Genomic DNA, 19,375 nt, shown 5'->3' on the forward strand with positions numbered 1-19,375 from the left:
ATACTTTCCACTGGAGTTGTTCCACTGCTTTTCAAGACTGTCTGTATGAAAAACACAAGAAAAACCAAAAGTCATAGCATACTAGTAGGAGATGGTATTTAGTCAAGCAAAATAACTGTAGCATACCATGATGCCAGTAGAGGGTAGTTAGCAGAAAACAAAATTTAAAAACACTCCAGGAACAGAAATTAAAATCTGCCCGTTGGTACTAGGAAATTCTAGGAAAGCTATAAACCTTCTAATTTGGTGTACTGAGTATTGGAAATTTTACTAATATTTTAATACAGGGAACGAGGATTTTTGTTTCCAAAACTATTTCAAATTTGCCTGCAGTAATGCAAAGTTGTGAGAGTAACTCCTTGTGAGTAAGGCTTTCTATCATAGCTCTAAAGAAAAAGGTTTTTTGCATATATATCCCATCCAACACTGCAGCTTATCCATGCCATCTGTTAGTTTCTCCTTTGTTTTTGTTTGCATCTAAGTAAGAAAATACTGCAGCTTGTCCTGTTCTACAGCCAAATAAACCCCAAAGATTTGCTCCTGTGTTATGCTTTCCATCTTTTCCAACAGTGTGGCACTAAGAACATTTCTGTATAAAGATATTTTTATGTTTTTCAACATCACCCATTTTGATCTATGGAAAAAATCTAAAATGTTGGTCACAATTATCACGTTCTTCCTCTTAACAACTACATCTGCTTACGTGAAAGGGGCATTTCTGCATATTTAATTTGCTTGTGAAAAGTAACAGAATGTGCGCAGCCCGATCCCCTGATTTCTTCTTTTAACTTCATTTTGAACCAGGAGATGTTTATCCATTAAGATCCCAGTAAGAATGGAGTCACACTCTGTAAAGTATCTTCTACAATGCTGTTTATTTACAATGCTAACACTATAAAAAGAAGTATAATCTCACATCCCTTTAGATGGTGGGAGGCCCAGGTGGTGTAGCATTGAGGGAGCCTCTGACTCACACATAGCACGTTATGCAGACCACCTTCATAGTAGAGAGCCTCACCTGTGGTCTTTCAAGCTGTATAGGATTTTGTAACATGGAAACAACTCTGCCATTTCTGCAGTCAAAACAGAAATGATGGTCTCAGGAATCTTTGCTGTGCTGTTAGACAAGGGCAAGGCCAGGCAGCAGCTGTAATTGTCAGTACCTAGCAGGGGGTGCCCACAGGCTTCTCTGTAAGGATGAGCCAGCTGACTGAGTTTACCCTGCTCATCCCTGGCTGAGGCATGTGTGCTGCACAATATGGCCTGAAGGCCAGGCTGTACCTGCAGCATGGCCCAGCACAGCCCCAGCCTGCTCTTGCCTGGGGTGACTGTGCCGTGGATCACTGACCCCCTCAATGTGCAGTGGTCAGCACCACTACAATCCTAGGGCACTGACAACTCCTTTAGGAGGAATTCTTTTTTCTTGAATCCAAATACTAAAGATGTGATGAGCTTTATAAGAACATTGCATTCTTCACAATTAATTAGCTCTGTGCTTATTTTCCTACAGATAGCTATATTTCCTGGGTATTTTTTGTGTTTATTTCCTATGAAATGTATAAAGTTCCCTGGTCTTCTGTATCCTGAGCATTCACAAGAAGCCCTACTGTTGCCTATAGCAGCAAATGCCTTGAAAATAGTTTCTTCACAGAGGAATTCTCTCTTTGTGACACTAGTGCTCTTTCAAAGGAGGTGAGTCTCTAGTTGAAAGATGCCCTTTAAAAGTAAACAAATCATTTCATCAGAAGTGAGTATGTTAGGAAAATAGTGACAGAGGGTACAAACCTGGGAGGAGTGGTCGATGTATCAGGTCCTACCAGATACCATCCATACGAACCTGACAGACTAGAGAATGGTCTGACAGGAGCACCAAGAAGTTCAACAAGGTGCAAGATGCCTGCACCAGAGGAGGAAAAACCGCATGACCCAGTACAACCGGAGGAGGGAGGTGACTGGCTTAAAGTAGCTTTGCAGAAAGGTCTTGTGGTGGACACCAAGGTGAACATGAGCCAGCAACATGCAGCAAAGAGGGTGACCAGTATCCTTGGCTGCATTAGGAGTGCTACCAGCAGGACAAGGGAGAAGATCCTTCCTCTCTACTCAGGACTGCTGAGGTACCTTAAGACCTACTGGAGAGAGTCCAGTGAAGGGCCACAAAAGTGAGTAAGGGACTAGAACCTCTCTTACATGAAGAAAGGCCAAGAGCTGGGACTGCGTAGCCCAGAGAAGCGAAAGCTCAGGGTGCATGTTATCAATATACAGGAATAGCTGAAGAGAGAGAATGAAGGATCCAGACTCTTCCCAGCGGTGCCCAGTGACAGAAACAGAGGCAATGGGCATGCACTGAAACACAGGGGGTTCCCCCTGAATATCAGGAAACGCTTTTTTTACAGTGAGGGCAACCGAGCACTGGCACAGGCCACCCAGAGATGTTGTGGAGTCTTTATCCCTAAAGACATTGCAAAGCAGCGAGGACCCGGCGCAGGGCCGCCGCTCGGTAACGGGGCCGGCCCTCGGTGATGGAGCCGCCCCCGGTAGCAGCGCCGAGCCCCGAGAGCGGCGCCGGGGACGGGAGGGGCGCGGCTGGCGCGGAGGAAGAGGTGGCGGAAGGGGCGGGCGCGTTGTCTCCCGGCGGAAAGGGCGCAGCGGCGCTTCCCTGCCGGCCCCAGGGAAACTCGTCATGGAGGAGAGCAGCGGCGTCCGCCTCTCGGCCGAGTGCCTGGACGAGCCGCCCAACAGCCGCATCTTCGTGGTGCTGGGCAAGGACACCGAGGAGACGCTGATCCGGGAGCGCTTCTCCCCCTTCGGGGACATCCAGAACATCTGGCTCCTGCGGGACAGGCGCACCAATGAGTCCCGCGGCATCGCCTTCATCAAGTTCGCCCGCAGCTCGCAGGCCTGCCGGGCCATGGAGGAGATGCACGGCCGCAGCCTGCTCCCCGACACCAAGCCCATCAAGGTACGCGCCGGGGAGCGGGCCGGGCGCTGTGGGGCGGGCGGTGTCGGGGCCCTGGGAGCAGCCCTGGGAGCCGGGCAGCGAGGGACCGACCGCCTCGGCCCGCACGGCCGGGGCTGGCGCTGAGACCCCTCCGGTCACGGTGGACCCACGGCGGCCTCGGGGAGCGGCTGCGGGGGATCCCAGCCGTGCCTGAAGCTCCCACGTGTGGCCTAAGCTGTAACAGGCCGGAGGGAGATGCTCTACCTGGAAACTGCGGGGTCTTTCTTTGGGGCTACGTTTTGAATTTTCAAGGAGTCTCTGTGACAGAGATTCTTAAACAGTATATTCTAAGTGTTGTAAGCAAGACAGATGTGAATAAATAGAGCTGGCTTTGCACGTGTGTTTCATGTTGGTTTTGTAGCTCATGAAAACTTTTTTCAAAACTTTTTTTTTTTTTAATCCATGCAATTGGCTGGCAGCTTTCAGACTCCTGTTTTCATTTGAAAATGCAATTGAGTCAGTAAAATCTTTTCTGAAGAACTTGCCATCAGAAGCCAAAAGATCAGACTTGTATTCCTTTCTCCCCTGCATGACTATTAGAAACATAAATTAAGAGCTCTGTGAAATCAGTTGCTGCTTTTGTATAAGAAGCTTACTTAGAAAATGGCTTGTGTTTTTCTTATTTGGTTGTTTGGGGTTTGTTTCTTTGTTTGTTTTTATTTGTGGTTTGTTTGTTTTTTCTCCTGGTTGTCTTCTGATGTGCACTTCTGACATGAAATTTACTTCGGTATTTAAAAAGGATTTTAACAGTAACAGATGTGAGAAGTTATGATCCTTCATAGAGCACTAGACCTGCAAACTTCAGCCCAGTTGAGCAGTGAACTCCAGTAGAGCAAGGTTTTAATAAACTGTTAGGCCTTTTTGTTTGTTTGTTTGCATATTTGTTTTTACTACTGCTGTACTAAGCCTGTTACAGTAATGCATTCTTCGCTACCTCTCCCATGTCACTGGGCATATTGGCAGTGCTGCTGAGTCAGTAGCAGTATTCCTCACCATTGTTCATTATCCCTGGTAAGACTTTCTGCTGGCCTCTGTCCTGCTTGGGAAACCATTTGGGGTGATTTATATTTGTAGATCTTTTGTCACAGGTGATCACAGCTGTTCTTTTTTTCTGTGTCAGGAAAGCTAGCTTATGCGAAAAATAAATACAAAGGTTGTTAAACCTTTTTCTTGGTTGTTGATATGTGTTTAAGACCTATTGCCAGTAATTAGTGTCTGTGTAATTATTTCATCAGGTATTTATTGCACAGTCAAGAGCTTCTGGAAGCCACCGAGATGTTGAAGATGAGGAGCTTACACGAATCTTTGTTATGATACCAAAAACCTATACAGAGGAGGATCTGCGAGAGAAGTTTAAGGTACTGATTTGCTATTTGATAATTGTTATTTTAAAATGGTTTGTCTTAATTATCAAAAGGATTTTTAGCACATGAAACTTTTAGGCATTTTCAAATATTGGAAATTAATATGCTTTTTAATTGTTCTAGATGTATGGAGACATTGAATATTGCAGCATTATTAAAAACAAGACCACTGGAGAAAGTAAAGGTTTGGGCTACGTGAGGTATCTAAAACCATCGCAAGCTGCCCGAGCAATTGAAGAATGTGATCGAAGTAAGAATCTGACTGAATTCTTTGACTTTTTTTTTGCAATAAGTGTGTATCATCATTAATGTACCTTTTATTTTTAGTTGTGTTTGCAGGTAAATTATTTGTGATGTAAAACATCTTGAGACAAAGTTCTTTTGCAAATAAATAGTAGCATTGTTAACATTCAGTGAGGACAGTCACCTGATTACATTCTTTCAAGACCAGGAGAAGAAAGGCTTTTGGGGAAACCTGACAGCAGCCTTTCAGTCAAACCTCCTGTTCAATGTTGCTTAGTCACAAATATGAAATAACTTGGTGTGAGGACTTGGTTGTTTGTTGTTCTTACTTCTTTTTGTTTCTGTTTTTTTTTCTCCCTTAATATACACGGTGGTTCTGCATCATATCTATCATGGTTCTATAAAAATGATATTTGTGCATAGGAATATGAGCCTGAGATTACTTAGCAGTCAAATTGTATTTCCATTTTTCTGTGAGGTTAAAATGAAATTAGTTGGATAGCTTGAGTATAATACCCATTTCTTTCATAAAAGCAAAACCTAGATCAGTGCAAAACACCCATGAACTGCTGTTTTAGCAATGAAGTTAATGGGATTCCTTCTGGAGCATCTCAGAATTGTGCTAAGTATCACAGAATGGTTGAAGTTGGAAGGGACCTCTGGAGGTCATCTTGCTCAGGCAGGATCACCTTGGCACTGTGGTTGCTCAGGACAATGTCCGGGTGGCTTTTGAATATCCCTAAGCATGGAGACTCCACAACCTTTGTGGTAAACTCTGCCAGTGCTCAGTCATTTTGACAGCAAGTAGATTGTTGTGCTTAACTTGTGAGTAGGAGTAGTTCTATGTGGAAGCTGTTAACTTTCACACAATTACTATGGCAGGCTTCAAGAGTTATAGTTATTTCACTACAGCCAATGCTTACTGGTCTTTCTGAATAATATGGTTCTAAATATGGCACTTGGAGAATGTGGGTCTGGTCAGATAACTGAGATGTGCTGAGGTGTTGCTATATTGTTTCTTTCAGGTTTCAGGGCCATTTTGGCTGAACCTAAAAATAAGGCATCTGAGTCTTTTGAACATGACTATTACAGTAATAACACAAGGCAAGAACCAAGAGGAAATACGCTTCCATTTTGTAAGTCACAGCTTTTGGTACTAAACGTGATTTGTAGTCTCGAGTATGGTCACTAAGTAAGAATGTGGTGTGGAAGAAGGGAAGCTAATGGAGTCCTAGGCCATCACTTAAGTAGTAGATTGGATGTTGAAGTTAGAAACTAGCCAGGCATTTCATCTCTATATTTTTATGGCTCACTTTGCTCTGGTTGGCCAATTATTTTGGCCATTACCTTTAATATATAATTGACTTGGATTGCTTTTAAAAGTTGAATGCAGAATATGCATTAAATGAAGGCATGCTGGTGTGATGACTCAAATTATTTTATTGATTCTTGAGGTATGCAGCCAGAATTTTGTAGTTTTGAAAAAAATGAGAGCAGAATTCAAGAATCCGTCTCCAAACGTCTGTCAGTGTTATCACGGCTTCCCTTTATCCAAGAGCAGCTGTTTGCCCTCTTTGATTTAGTTCCAGGACTGGAATATTGTGACGTTCAGCGAGATCCTTATACCAACAGTGGTAAGTATAAGTACAAAAAGTTGGGTTTTTTTTAATCTGTGAAGGGAATTCCTTGTACTTTTTACTTCAATTAATTTGTATTGCAAAATACAGTACACTTGTGGGAAAGAGTCAGTGGTTGCTGCTGTCACTGCATAAACCCAAACCTTCAGTTTTGCTTGAACCCCTGTTTACAGATAGCCATAAATAGTTTTACTTTCAGGTAATAAAATCTCAAGAATGATGGGATCAAAGTCATGATAAGTGGTTTTGGTCAAATTAATAGTTTTAGGTAGAATAAATGAAGAAAAAGTTTCAGAAATTATTGGACATCTAGTTAAAATGTTCTCTAAACAGATCTTTAGAGTTTTCCTCTTGAAATGGGCGTGGGGTGGTGTGTGTGTATGTAGAAGGTGACATGAGTAAATGGGATTAAATAATTCCAAAACAGATCATGTTTTCTATTAAAAAGATATTTTGGTTTCGGTCTTGTTTTGCTGCTGCTGAGAAAAATGTGGAAGTGGTCTCTTCTCCAAGAAGCTTGAAATGATTCAGAGAGCTAAAATATAACTTTACAGTTCTTGAGATTCACTCTTAATGTGATAGTTGCATTTTTAAATGAAATCATGTATCCTTTTGTTACTCATTCCAGATGAGTGAAGAAGACATGTTTTCACTTGTGTGGTTTTATTGCCAGCTTTTCAAACTAGCATAAATACAGCTCGTCTGTCACTAGTTAATTCCACTGAAGTTTTCTACAAATACTTCTGTGATATGTGGTAAAAAGACCTAAGAATTCTGTGCCATCCATGGCTGATGTGCAGTTTAATCTTTTGCTCTATATGAGTGTAGTTTGTTCTTAGGATTTAGCCATCTCACACTGAAACTGTGTGCACTGTATTTGCAGGCTATGCTGTGATTCAGTACAGCACTGCTGCATCAGCTATATATGCCAAGTACAAATTACATGGGTTTGAGTATCCTCCTGGAAATCGATTAACTGTCACTTTCCTAGAAGATGGGAGTGATAGTTCAGAGTAAGTACTAATATATTGAGATAAAAAGTTGTAAGTTGTGTTCTGGAGAGCAAAATGTAAAATAAATACATCGTTAACATAAGTAGCACCAATATCGCTCTGAGCTTGTTCTATACTCATAGATAGTATTTTCTGAAATTGAGGTGTTTGGTTTGGGGTTTTCTTTTTGAATAGTTTAGAATAAGCCTTTTGAAACTCACTAGTCTTTGATAAAGAAAAGATTAAAATATATATTCTTAAGATTCTGTAGAAAAATCTTGGATTTGTCAAGAATCTTTGTCAGTGTATCTGTAATATGTCACAAGGGCTGGAATGTGTTTTTGATCTCTTGGTTGTTTGCAGTAGGGCGAGTAGTAGCCTTGTGAAGCACTTGTAGAATAAAGCTGCTGGTGATGAGGATCTGATATCCTCACAGGTCTTCCACCATCTCTAACTCATTCCTGCCAATTTGAATGCCCATTACAAATTGGAGTGGCTTAGATACTGTCCAGTGAAAATTTTGGCTTAGTTTTATCCTAAAGGAATCTAGTTCATGTCAAACCTATTCTGGGAAATGAACAGGGACAGTAGGGAGGGACAATGGGGAGACTCACTTCAGAAGTGCGTGCCTGACCCAAACTAGAAAAAATGTTGATTGCAACCTTCATTCTCCAATAATTTCTGCAGCATTCTTACAACTCAGGCTGTGACTCTATGCAGAATGTACAATTGCTTTTTCTTATTCTGCAACAAAACAAAATAAAATCACTGGAAAATAGGAGCTGGAAGTAAACTTTCTGTGATAGTATTTTGACTTCTGAACTGAATCTTTGTGCTGTTTACTGAAATAGGTGAAATTTTTCTGTCCCTTTTGCTTTTTAGGCACCTCTCACAAAATGTAGTGGGCTCTTGCAGAGATAATTTTATCTTTTTTACCCCTAGAATATTAAAAAAACCCCAAAAGGTAGTTTTGTATCTGTATATGTAGTAATGTATTACTGTTTTCAGTGAGTTCCAGCTAGCATGCATACTTTCAGGTCATGTCTATAGAGTGTCCTGAAAACCTGGCTTGATTGTCATTATTTACATGATATTACAGATTTCCAGAGATACTCTTAGATGTGGACTGAAACTTTTCTCTTGCTGAATTTAGGATTAACTTAGCTCTTTCTTTAAAATATTTTATTATCACTTCTGCTTGCAGCCTCATCAGAAAAATGGCAACACAGCTGGTAACAGCCCAGGTGTCGTCAGCGTTGCGCAATAACAACACGATTGTTCAGCAGTATAGGACACCTCCTGTAAGTTCATATAAAGCACAGTGTTAGTATCCTTCTGAATTGTAAGAAACTTCAGACATATCAATAAAGAACACTGCTCACTTTCTTCTGTAACTGTTTTAGATGCTGCACTTTTTAAGATGTACCTCTGATTGGTTGGTACATTTTTATTCCCTGTAAAGTTGTCTGAGCTTACTTGGATTTATTGTCCAATTTAATGAAATAACCAAAATAAATAAAGTAATGAAGATTAGAACTTGTAGAGGCTGTTTATGTCCTGTGATGGGAACAAAAATTGTAAGTAAGATAAAATTACTTCCTCTGTCCCCTGCCCCCCCAGTTAATTTATACTTGTGTTTTTTCCCTCCTGTTTCAGCAGGCGTTTGGAGGAACTTCTGGCCCTCAGTTACTTCAGCCCCAAACAGATGCCATTCTGCCACCACCCAAAAAAAAAGTTCCACCTGACACTTCTGTGAAGGAAAGGCTTTTCATACTTTTTCATCCCCATCCTTTACCTGTTGTCGTTTTGGAGGATGTGTTCTGGTAAGCCTCCATTTACAAATAAGAGCTTCCTAACAAAAACAAAACAAACTATGAAATATTTAAAATAAATGTTGAAAATAGAAAAGATTATCGTGAAAATGCTTTCCAAAAAGAGCAGTGCACAGTGATTAGTAAATATAAGTGAACAGTAAGTAACAGTTGCTTTTTGAAACTAGTTTGTAATGGAATTCACATTGAAGCATAGAGGCAGTGTCAGCAGTATAGCAGCTTTATTATCAATTAACTTAATCTAAAGTAAAATGTCTAGTCTTCTAATGCTTATTTTTAACCAAAAAATGTGGTACTTCCAGTTCTTCCTAATTTATTTTGCATTTTCTTTTAAATATTTCTGTAAGATATTTAAGTATTTTGATAAATTTCCACAGTAACTTAGGTGAGTATATCATATATCATAATGGTTTGCATCTTTCAGCTGTTCTTTCACACGACCTCCTTTTAAGGAGCAAAGACTTGAGGCAATTTTTGCCATCTTTAAAACAAATCTATAGTTAACTGTTCTCCAGTGTTTTCTATTATTTGTTTGTAGTGTACTCTTGAAGAAAAAGACATTTCCCTTTTCTAATAGCTTGCATTTGCAATAAATCTTTGGAAAGCCAAACTATGTACAAAGCACCAGGAAAGGAAAAGAAATAGTATGCACATAATGGGGAATTTAAAACTACCTATTTGATATACTAGATTTTCTTAATCAGATGCTGGAGAAGGAAAAAGCTGCGTATACATTTGTGTAACTTCAATATGAAGTTTGCTGACTATTTTTCAGAAACGTATTTTAAAGAACTGTCTAGGAATCTCCTGAGGACTTTGGAAATCCGTTTTCCCTAAAGCTTTTGTGTTTACTTTCTGAGTCATTTCAGTGAGACCTTTTCAAAGATGAATCACAACTAAGTTCATTTAAGTGAGATGCAGGTTTAGCTTCTAAATTATCTGCTGGTTTGCGTGTGTATGTCTTATTTTTGGTTTGTTTGGGTTTCTTCTTTGTAGTGAGTCCATAACTACGACGATCCCAGCGGAGGCAGAAAACTGGAATGCTTTATTGGACTTACAGTACAGGGTTTTACACTTAAAGGGTTTAGGGTCTACATATTTAACAGGAGGTTGTAACTATTACAATTTATTACAAACAGGGCGTTTCAGCCCCAAGGCTTTTGTTTAAACCTAGCAGTTTTCTTTTTCTCATATCGAAATTTTGGAATCCAACATTTCTTATTTTGTTTTTTTTGGGGATGTTTTGAGTGCCATGTAGTGTTTGGGGATTGTAGTATTGATTAGCTTTACATATTCTTTTAAATAAGAGAGAAGTCATTGGTGTTTGTGTTTCTGTTGTAATATTCTGTAGAAAACATAGTCTGTGAACTTCTGGTATTATTTCTGTTCCTACCCATAATTCAAGAGAAGGCAATATGAAAATTGGGAGTTTTAGAAGAGGCCAGCAGAAGAAAACATAGTGTACATATCAGAATACAGTTGTTGCAGTTAACAAATCATATATACTTCAGATTGGATATGTTGCAGGAAAACCTGTAAATTCTTTTTTTTTTTTCCTCCCCCCCAGTCGTTTTGGACAACTGATACAAGTTTACCTTGTTGCTGGAAAAAATGTGGGCTATGCAAAATTTGCAGACAGAGCAAGTGCCAGTGAGGCCATAACTGCATTACATGGCAAGATTGTGAATGGTGTCAGGCTCAAGGTGAGGTTGGCAGACTCGCCCTCGGAGGAGCCCAACAAGCGCCAGAGAACTTACTGAGCAGGTGAGTACCCAGGCTGAGCTGTTACTTACACTGAAGTGCAGCTACATGAAATAGTAATTGGCTAAGTATTTTTAAGGTTAGATACAAGCATGTAACGATAAACTTTAAACCTGTTCTTAGCTAACAACTTGAAATACAATTTGTTGTATATCTGTTTGTGTGTATATACATACACGTATCTGTGTATGCTTATATATGCACGTATGCACTTTATTTTAGCAAAAACGAATTTTTATAATTCTTGGGAAAAATATGAACCAGTTGATAAAAATCAATCTGGATGTTCATAGAAATATTTGCTTTTGTACATAAGAGAATCAATTAACATTGAAAAGAAAATGCAAGAATAAACAATGGAACTGACATCAGCTTCTGTGTGTCTTTTTTTTGTTAAAAACACATGCCATCAGTGGTGTTGGATAAAGATGCAGAGTTGAGCTGTTGGAGGATAGAGGAGTGAAGGGGTAAATAAAAAAAGGATGCAGGGGGGGACAGGTAAGGTTGTCAGGTGAAACCAAAGGTTTGGGATATTTGGGTCATCTGGATTCTCAGAAATCAGATGTAGCTGAAATGTGTGATAGTGAAGAAAATATTGCAGAGCTTGTGGTGGAGGGATTGAGATGTGTGTTTAAGATAATTAGTCTGAGCACTTACTGTTTGATGCTTATGGCCTGTGAAAGCTGGCTAAACTCTAGAGGTTTCATATTTTTTAGACTTCAGGGACCAAAACTGATTTGTTCTTTTAAAACATTGCTTTGCTTCAAATTACATAAAATTTAATAAAATTTCTTTTTTTTTTTTTACATTTATTTTTTAACATTAGAACTGTTACCAAAAGAGAAATATAGTAGGGGAAGAAAAAACTATTTTCTGCAAAATAACTCAATATTACTATAGCTTTCAGATATTTCCAGTAGCCATATTATCTCCCTAAGGGACATAGTTTTGATTTAACTCATTCAGAAAACGTCACATGAAATCCTGACCCTCTTCACGTCAATATTTTACCTCTAAGCTTCACTCCTTGTACCTTTCTTTGTATAGATGTTCTTTGTGACCCCAGAGTTGCAAAGATCAAAAAAAGATTTTGCCCAGATTGTTCCTGTTCTCCTTTTTTCCTGAGGACTTTTGTGTTGCTCTTCTGATAAGCAGCAAATGCTAAAGGTGGCTTTAGTCTTTTTATATACAACTTTTGTTTTAAAAAATTGGATTTCTAGCATTCTTTTTCTGCATTGAATTACAGCTAAAACTAATTTGAAGCTTTTTTCCTTTTTTTTTTTTTAATCAGCAGGTGAACACAATTTTAAGTAACTTGTACCCATGCTCTTATCTTCGTACAAAGTTTTGTTTTTAGTGTGACTTTTACTTTCAGCAATTAAAGGCCAGCCTCTGGGTCTCTACAGGAATAACTATGATGTGACGTGTAATATAATACCAGGTCTGCCTTGTGTACTTTTTACTAGAAAAGTGTAAACACAATATGTGTCCAAAATTAGAAAAATGATCTATCCTGAAGTTTTCTTTCTTTGTTTTTAAGAAAGATAAGAGTGAGAAGACTGGAAAGTTTTCTTCTGATGGTCTATCTAAAACTGATTTTTTTTTTTTATTCACACATATGAACACACACAAAAGCACATGTTTTTCCAGTCGTGATTGTTGAGAAGATTCTTTAACATCTCCAGGTGACAAACAGTGTGCAGTTGGTCACCAAATAGGATTTTCAAAAGGCTAAAGCTTACTTTATGTTTCAGATTATGTTATTAAATTCTAATATATACATATTATTGACTAATCAGAAACATAAGGTCAGATAGAAGGTCAGATTGAGACACACACATTTTACCTAATTAGAAAAATGGAAAACTAAGATCCTATTTAAAAATTATTTTTTTACAATATTCAAAATTACAGCAGACCTCTTCTGTCCTTTCCTAGGTTTTTGTATCTCTAAAATTTCAAATAACAGAGTACTAGTTTTAGTTGTTGAAAGACAGACATGTTAACTCTGTCTTGGACAGATTACTAGTAATTTTGGTGGAAATGGCTGCTGAGTATTTCCCTTCTGGTTAGCCTTTCATCTGCTGAGTCTGTGCTATATCACAGGGAGAAGAGATTTCTAAATTTACAATGTTACATCCTGTACATGAGGTTCTTGATTCTGAGTCTTTTAGCAGGTTGTTTTAGCATCTATCTCTTCTTAGAACAGATAGACAAAATTACTTGCTCTTTTTGGAGTTCAGTTGGTTTCTCAAATTCAAATGAAATGGTACATAAAAGGAAGGATTCCCTGTCAAAATGGGCTTGCCCATTTAAATGAAGCTTATCACTGCCTGACTTTGCCTTGGAACAGCTGAGGAAAAGCTTTGCAGTAGTATAGAAGCTTATATTTTGCTTTCACCTAAAACGTTAAATTGTGCATGTGAAAGGAGATGGAATTCTCTCTACCTCTCTGGGTTTTTTTGAATGTGCGAGAATATTAACTTTTGTTCTTTTTGGATTTTAGCTGTAGGAAATAATCTGCCTAGCTAAAACTTCTCTGAGTTTTCACTTAAGGAAGTCATTCCCTCTTAAAAAAACCCTGTTCTAAAATCCTATTGTATTGCTGGCTTTTTGTCTCTAACAAGGTGACTGGATTTCTGCAGTAGTCCTTTCTATACAGGGTTCTCTGATTAAAATCTGTGATAAGACTTGAGAATTCTAGAATCTATATGAAAATAAATGGAATTCAGTGGAATAATTAAATTTAAATAAAATATTTTTTCTACCCATTTGACGTTTTTCCCTAACACTTCCTTATGCAAATAATCTTTTTAAAAATACAATTTACAAAATTGTTTCTTTAAAAATGTTTTATGGTGACAGTATGCTACTGCTAATGCTCCTGCAATGTAAACATCTGACCATAAGAACTTTGTTACCTTGCAACAACCTTTTGTTTATCAGGTGAATTTGCATACATATGTATTAATATTCTAAACTGATGCACCTAATGAATTTTACAGACTCTGGCTCTCCTACAAGTCAGTGAAAATTCAATTTATATGAGTAGTTAAAAGTAGCAGAGAAAAGATGGAAATAGAGACTAGTAATGTTCTCTTAACTACTTTAAGTTCTAACATAAGGTTTTTTTTGGGGGTGAGGTTGTCCCCTCTTATGCTAAGTAAGTATTAATGGCTTTAAACTATCTTGCTTTGAATCAGTCTAGGCTTGAGAAGACAACAGTGTCTACTTCTAGGCAGTTGCTGAAAGCAGACCAATCTTAATGTTCTTGTTATTGACCAGCCTGTGCTCTCCACTCAGAGTTTTGCATTACTTTGAGTATTTCATGAAAACCTCACTGCAGTGTCTGATGCCAGTTGTGTAAATTATATAATTCAAAAATGGAAGAGGAAGGAAGGAATTTGCTATCTTTTAGAAAAATGTATTCTGGAAATCCAATTAATCTCTCTATTGCAACCTTATAGTTCTATTTTAATACCACCCCCACTCCCAAAAACAACCCCCCACAAACAACAGACCCACAAACAAACAAAACAAAAAACCAAAACCCACACAAAAAGTCTCTCACAAAACTTCCAAGGAGTCCTTAGAAAGCAGAGCTTCTAACTAGCAATGTATTAAAAATGCAAAGGTCCACACAGCTGTGTGGATCTGGGTTCTGTGGGTTTTAACAATCATTGCTGATTGACTTTAACCCACAGCAAATGGATTAATTGCATTTTTCCCCTTCTGAAAAAGTTTGGTGTCTTTAAATAATTATTTAGTCACTTACTAAGTTGAAAAGCATTTATTCTGTCATGAAATACATGGTTATTTTTGTCTTGTTACTCTTGCTCTGAAAAAGTCCTGCATCACTGACTTGATTTGCATTCATTTTTTTACTTAAACTTTATTAAAATCCTGAAATTAACATCTATATTTATAATAATGTATTGTTGTGCAAAAATGTTTAAAAAAAGTAATTGTATCATAGTTGAGATGTATTCTGAAAAAAATAGCTGTATTTTGTATCAACAGTGTTCCGCAGAAAAAATGCGGCTTTCACACACTGCTTAGAAAAAGAGACACTTCTTTAAAAGTTGGAGAAGCATACCTAAAACTTTAATATTATTCTTCTAAAGATATTAAAAGTCTTATTTATATGCTGTTGTAGTGATTCTATTTTATAATATGTACTTTAAAATAAAAATATGTATGTTGCTTTTTGATGCTATTTTTGTACTTGTGTTTTTTCTACAGAAACTAAATAATGACATGACCCTCAGCTAGCTGACTGACTGACTGAAAACGTGACTAGACATGGTTCCTGTGGACAGTGACAGCTTTTTCAGTGACAGCTTTTTTTTTTGTTGTTGGTTTTTTTGTTAATTGTTATTTAGTTGATCTTCTCTCTATGGTGCTTTTTGATTTTGAATATGCAGACATGCAGTTTTGAAAATTATCTAGGTATTTAACATTGTAAACTGGTGGTTGTTCTTGTAGTAGTATATAATCCTGTATTACAGAAATCTTGTTTTTATCTGAATTCCTCCTATAAGATGGAAATTACAATGATGGGGGAAATAAAGGAGTCAGCATTTTCTGACTTGACTGGTTAGTTGATAATGATTCAGATTCTGTTAAGATAGAAGACATTTCTCATAATCCAAATTGCATTGAAAAGTGAAGTACAGCAGTAAATTCAAAGAAAATGAAATAACTGTTTAAAAACTGCTATCAGGCGTGACAGTATTAATCTAGATTTAAGAAAATAGCTGTAACCTAGAAAATGATTCAAAGTACATTTTTAAATATTTTGTTGACTTGGGCCAAAAGTACTTGTTATGCTTTGTATGCTGTTTAGTGAAAGTGACATTTGACTGTGGGTCAGACTATCAAAACTGCTTACATTTATCCTTTCTTATCCTGAGGTCTTTTGGTTATAACTGGGGAAAGTATGGAGTCTAGGGGTGTGGGGTTTTTTTTGTTATGGTTTTTTTTTGTTGTTTGTTTTTTTTTTCTTTTTAAGGGGTTGGGGTTCTTTCCTCTGCCCCCCTGAAGCTTTCAATGCATATGTTCAAGTAAGAGTTGGACAAGTCAGCATTTCGGCAGGATCAAGAGCACATTCCGGCACTGATGGAGAGTAAATGAAGATAGTTCAAATAAGTATTTGCACAGAGAATTTTCAAATGCCAAATACTTTTCTATGTATCCCTGCATACGACTTGTTGAATTGAAAATATCCTGGTTATTAAAATAATTTATACAGATAAAATTGAGGAATTCTAGTTGTATGCCCGCTACAGGACAAGCATGCCCTTGGATGCATCTCCTATCCTGGTCCCTTGATCATTGGTGTGGGGAGAGACACGGAAGCAGCCTGTAATTTCTTCTGTCTCTGAGCACCTTTGGAAGTATTTCCTTCCAAGAAATCCCTATCTCACAGGAAGGTTGGGATGAGAATGCAGGTCTTACTCCCTTAGTTCCAGGATGGGATAGTGAACTGTGTTTCAGGGTAGACACTACCAGTATATGCACTTTTAATGGGCTGAGAGAGTTATTTACATTGATAAGGGGGATTGGGTCACAGGGGAGACAGAGTGAGGGACAGTAGATCTGGATAGTGGGGTTTAAGAAACAATGAGATTTGAGCTTTTATTCTACCCTATAATTTCATGCACTTATCCACTTTTTTCCAATCCAGGAAAACTAATTTCATATTCTCATCATGCCATTTTCCTGAACTTATTATTTTTATTTGTTAAACATTCATTTAAAACTTTATCAAAGATTCTGCTCAAGTTTTTCACAGAATGTTAAGTTAGAACTGCAGTTATACTGGTAAATTTTCTCCAAATAGAATGAAGAAAAAACTATCAAAGAAGGAGGGTTAACAGTGCCAAGTTCACTTACAATTATAGCAAAGGGACAAAGGGTGACACCACAGCCTGCAGTGCAGTGAGGCAATCCCCCTGGTTCCAGCAGAGGTCACTGGGCTCCTGGGTGTGTAGACAGAGAGTGCAGCTCAAAGCTGACACTGCTGAAAATCTTAACCTGCTCCTAAGATAATCAACCTATATATAGAATTTCATAACCAAAAACTTGTGGGTTTTTTCCAGAGGTAAAGAATTATCGCTAGGTGTATCAATTTCAAACACATAATTTAAAGTACTTTTAATAATTAAAATAATTTCAAGTAGTTGATTTAAAAGTAATCGAGAGAAGAGAGAAGCCTAGTTTAACTTGTGTATTTTCTCTGAATTTTTTTAAGCCATTTATTTCTTCACAGCCTATCAGTTTTGAAATACAGATGTTCTAGTTTTGCTCGCACAAGCCTCACATGTCTATTTCTGATTTATTTTTCTTGCTGTTCCAGAGGCTTTTCCTAGTTTTGCAAATGCAGGATTAGTCAAATACTTTTAAAATTGTCATGCTGAGTATGAAAGTTTTCTGTGAGATACCTGAAAACACTGCATACAGAACACCTCTCTATACTGCTTTTTGGCATTTTTGCAATTTCTCTGTAAAAGATTAGAAGCAAGATAATGAGCAAGAATTAGGAAGAGAATTGGGGGAAAGAGATTTAAAAAAGGAAAAATAAGGAAGATTATAAAAAAAGGAGTTCTGATTTCAAGACATAGAATGGGAAACAGTCTAATAGGAGGTAAGGCATGAGGGGGTTCCTGGGGAAAAGCCAATTCGGATATTCGGAAAAGCAGGATAATCCAAATTATCCAGATCTTAAGACAAAAAAGACAGAGTGCACTGTGGTGCTCTGGAAGCCAAATGCTTTAAGATTAGGTTGTATGTAGGGATTTGGAGTCCCTTGGATGGATGTCCATCACAAATGAACCGCAGAAGCCCTTACATCAACCTATATTAACCTCATTCTTTTGTGTCTTATTTCTCCTTCCTTTTGAAATGCAGTGATTGTCATGCACAATGCTTATTTCATATACACATAATGAATATTTTGGCACCAGAATTACTTTTAAAGCAATATCTGTTTTTTTCAAAATTGTGTGCTTTCTGTTGAGCTCATTTATCTTGTTGGGTAATTTCTCCTTCGTCACTCTGGTGTGTGGTGGTTCTGTTCCTCTTCCTTGCGCTGACACAGCTTACCTCAGCTGCAGCTGTCTGGAGTTCACTGAACAACTTGCAGCACAAATTCACATCAGGTCACTCATCCACAGCCTCTGCTTTTGGCAGGGATAAGCACAGCAACAGAAGCTTGAGTTACAGGCAGAATCAGGCCTCCTGCAGCCAGCCTGATGCGGTACCGCACTCAAAACTCGAGGTGGTTCCAGATGCTTCAGACAGCTCTGGTAGCTGAAGCTGTGGAGACTGAAGTTCAACACCAGGCAGCTCTGCTGGGTGCAGGAGTGAGGAGAAGTGTGTAGCTGGATATAACACAAAACACCGTTCAGCTGCTTGCTCTGCTTGCTTATAAATGCTTTAAAGGAAGCTTTAAGAGGAGTTGCTTTGAGGGATGATGGGCTTTATGGCCCTGGTGCTTTGTAAACATCGTAAATCACAGCTTGAAAATAACACTTCGGTGCTGTAAAGTCCTCGTATCTCATAGATGGTGGGGCTGTTGTTTTAAACTATACATGGCACTGTCAGATTAATTAAATATTGATATAAGACTCTTATTCTTCTGCTTTAATAATATACATCTGCCTGCTCCCAAACCTTAATTCTTTTATTATGATAATTGAAATTCTTGAAATTCTGCTCTCTGGAGCATGAAGTCTAGGGTGTTCAAATCCAGTGTTAACATACAATATCCAACACACACAATATCTGCAGGACTTATATTAAGGCTGAAGAGTTAAATGCTGACCAGACTCTATATTTAGAGAAAATGTTTACAAGTCTTGAGCATGCAAATAGAGAGAGAAGTTTCCCTGGGAATTCTTCCAACTCTTCTGACCGAGTTCTGTCTTTGGAAGGTGCTAATGAGGTAAATTTTCCAGATGACATTTTAAGGAATACAGGACAATGTTAACAGAGCATATTTGGGTATGTGGACATGAAAACTCTATCAGAAATGTAAATGTCTGCTGGAAATATTTTCTAAAATTGAAATTACAAGCGACTTAACAAATAAAGTTGCAAGATTGCTGAAAGTTATTTAAAGTATCAGAATGTAGATTGTCCTCATCCTGGGCACACTAAATCTCCCTCCTAATGTGTCTGTTATATCCAAGGATAGCAGGCGTAAAGTTATATTTAATCAACAAAACAAAATAAAGGCAATGGCATATAAAACCATGTACTGTATGTCTTGACCCAATGACGTTTTTAAATTTAAATCAAGTCCATAGAGTTCACTTCTATTCAGAGTTCACATTAGTGTAATAATGCTGGGGAACACTAAAATTTGCTGCCCTTCTCTGTGACAACATACCAGCTAAGTTATTTAAAATTATTGCCAGAATTTTAGACACGGGTTGTCCATACACAGGTATCACAGTAGGTTTTTCCTTTCCCTAAAGGCTGAGGATACAAAGATGGTTTCAATGCCCATATATGAAAGCATTCTTGGAATTTTAACCTGGAGACC

General features: G+C 38.0%; 1 protein-coding gene across 2 annotated transcripts; it reads left to right on the forward strand.

The window, feature by feature from the left end:
• Positions 1 to 2,617: 2,617 nt before the first annotated feature.
• On the forward strand, positions 2,618 to 16,084 carry RBM45 (RNA binding motif protein 45). 2 transcript variants are annotated; one of them, XM_051787844.1, is made up of 10 exons: positions 2,618 to 2,959; positions 4,234 to 4,356; positions 4,486 to 4,612; positions 5,631 to 5,741; positions 6,060 to 6,239; positions 7,126 to 7,255; positions 8,439 to 8,535; positions 8,891 to 9,057; positions 10,634 to 10,830; positions 15,070 to 16,084. In XM_051787844.1, exons 1-9 carry the CDS (start codon positions 2,681 to 2,683, stop codon positions 10,824 to 10,826), a joined length of 1,407 nt encoding a protein of 468 aa, XP_051643804.1. In that variant the 5' UTR covers positions 2,618 to 2,680; the 3' UTR covers positions 10,827 to 10,830; positions 15,070 to 16,084. The 2 variants fall into 2 exon arrangements, with proteins under 2 accessions (XP_051643804.1, XP_051643805.1); XM_051787845.1 differs by having other exon boundaries at positions 8,894 to 9,057.
• Positions 16,085 to 19,375: the final 3,291 nt, after the last annotated feature.

Source organism: Manacus candei, unplaced genomic scaffold (assembly GCF_025592945.1).
Source record: "Manacus candei isolate 608988 ecotype Guabito, Panama unplaced genomic scaffold, ASM2559294v1 h1tg000023l, whole genome shotgun sequence".
Lineage (NCBI taxonomy): Eukaryota > Metazoa > Chordata > Aves > Passeriformes > Pipridae > Manacus > Manacus candei.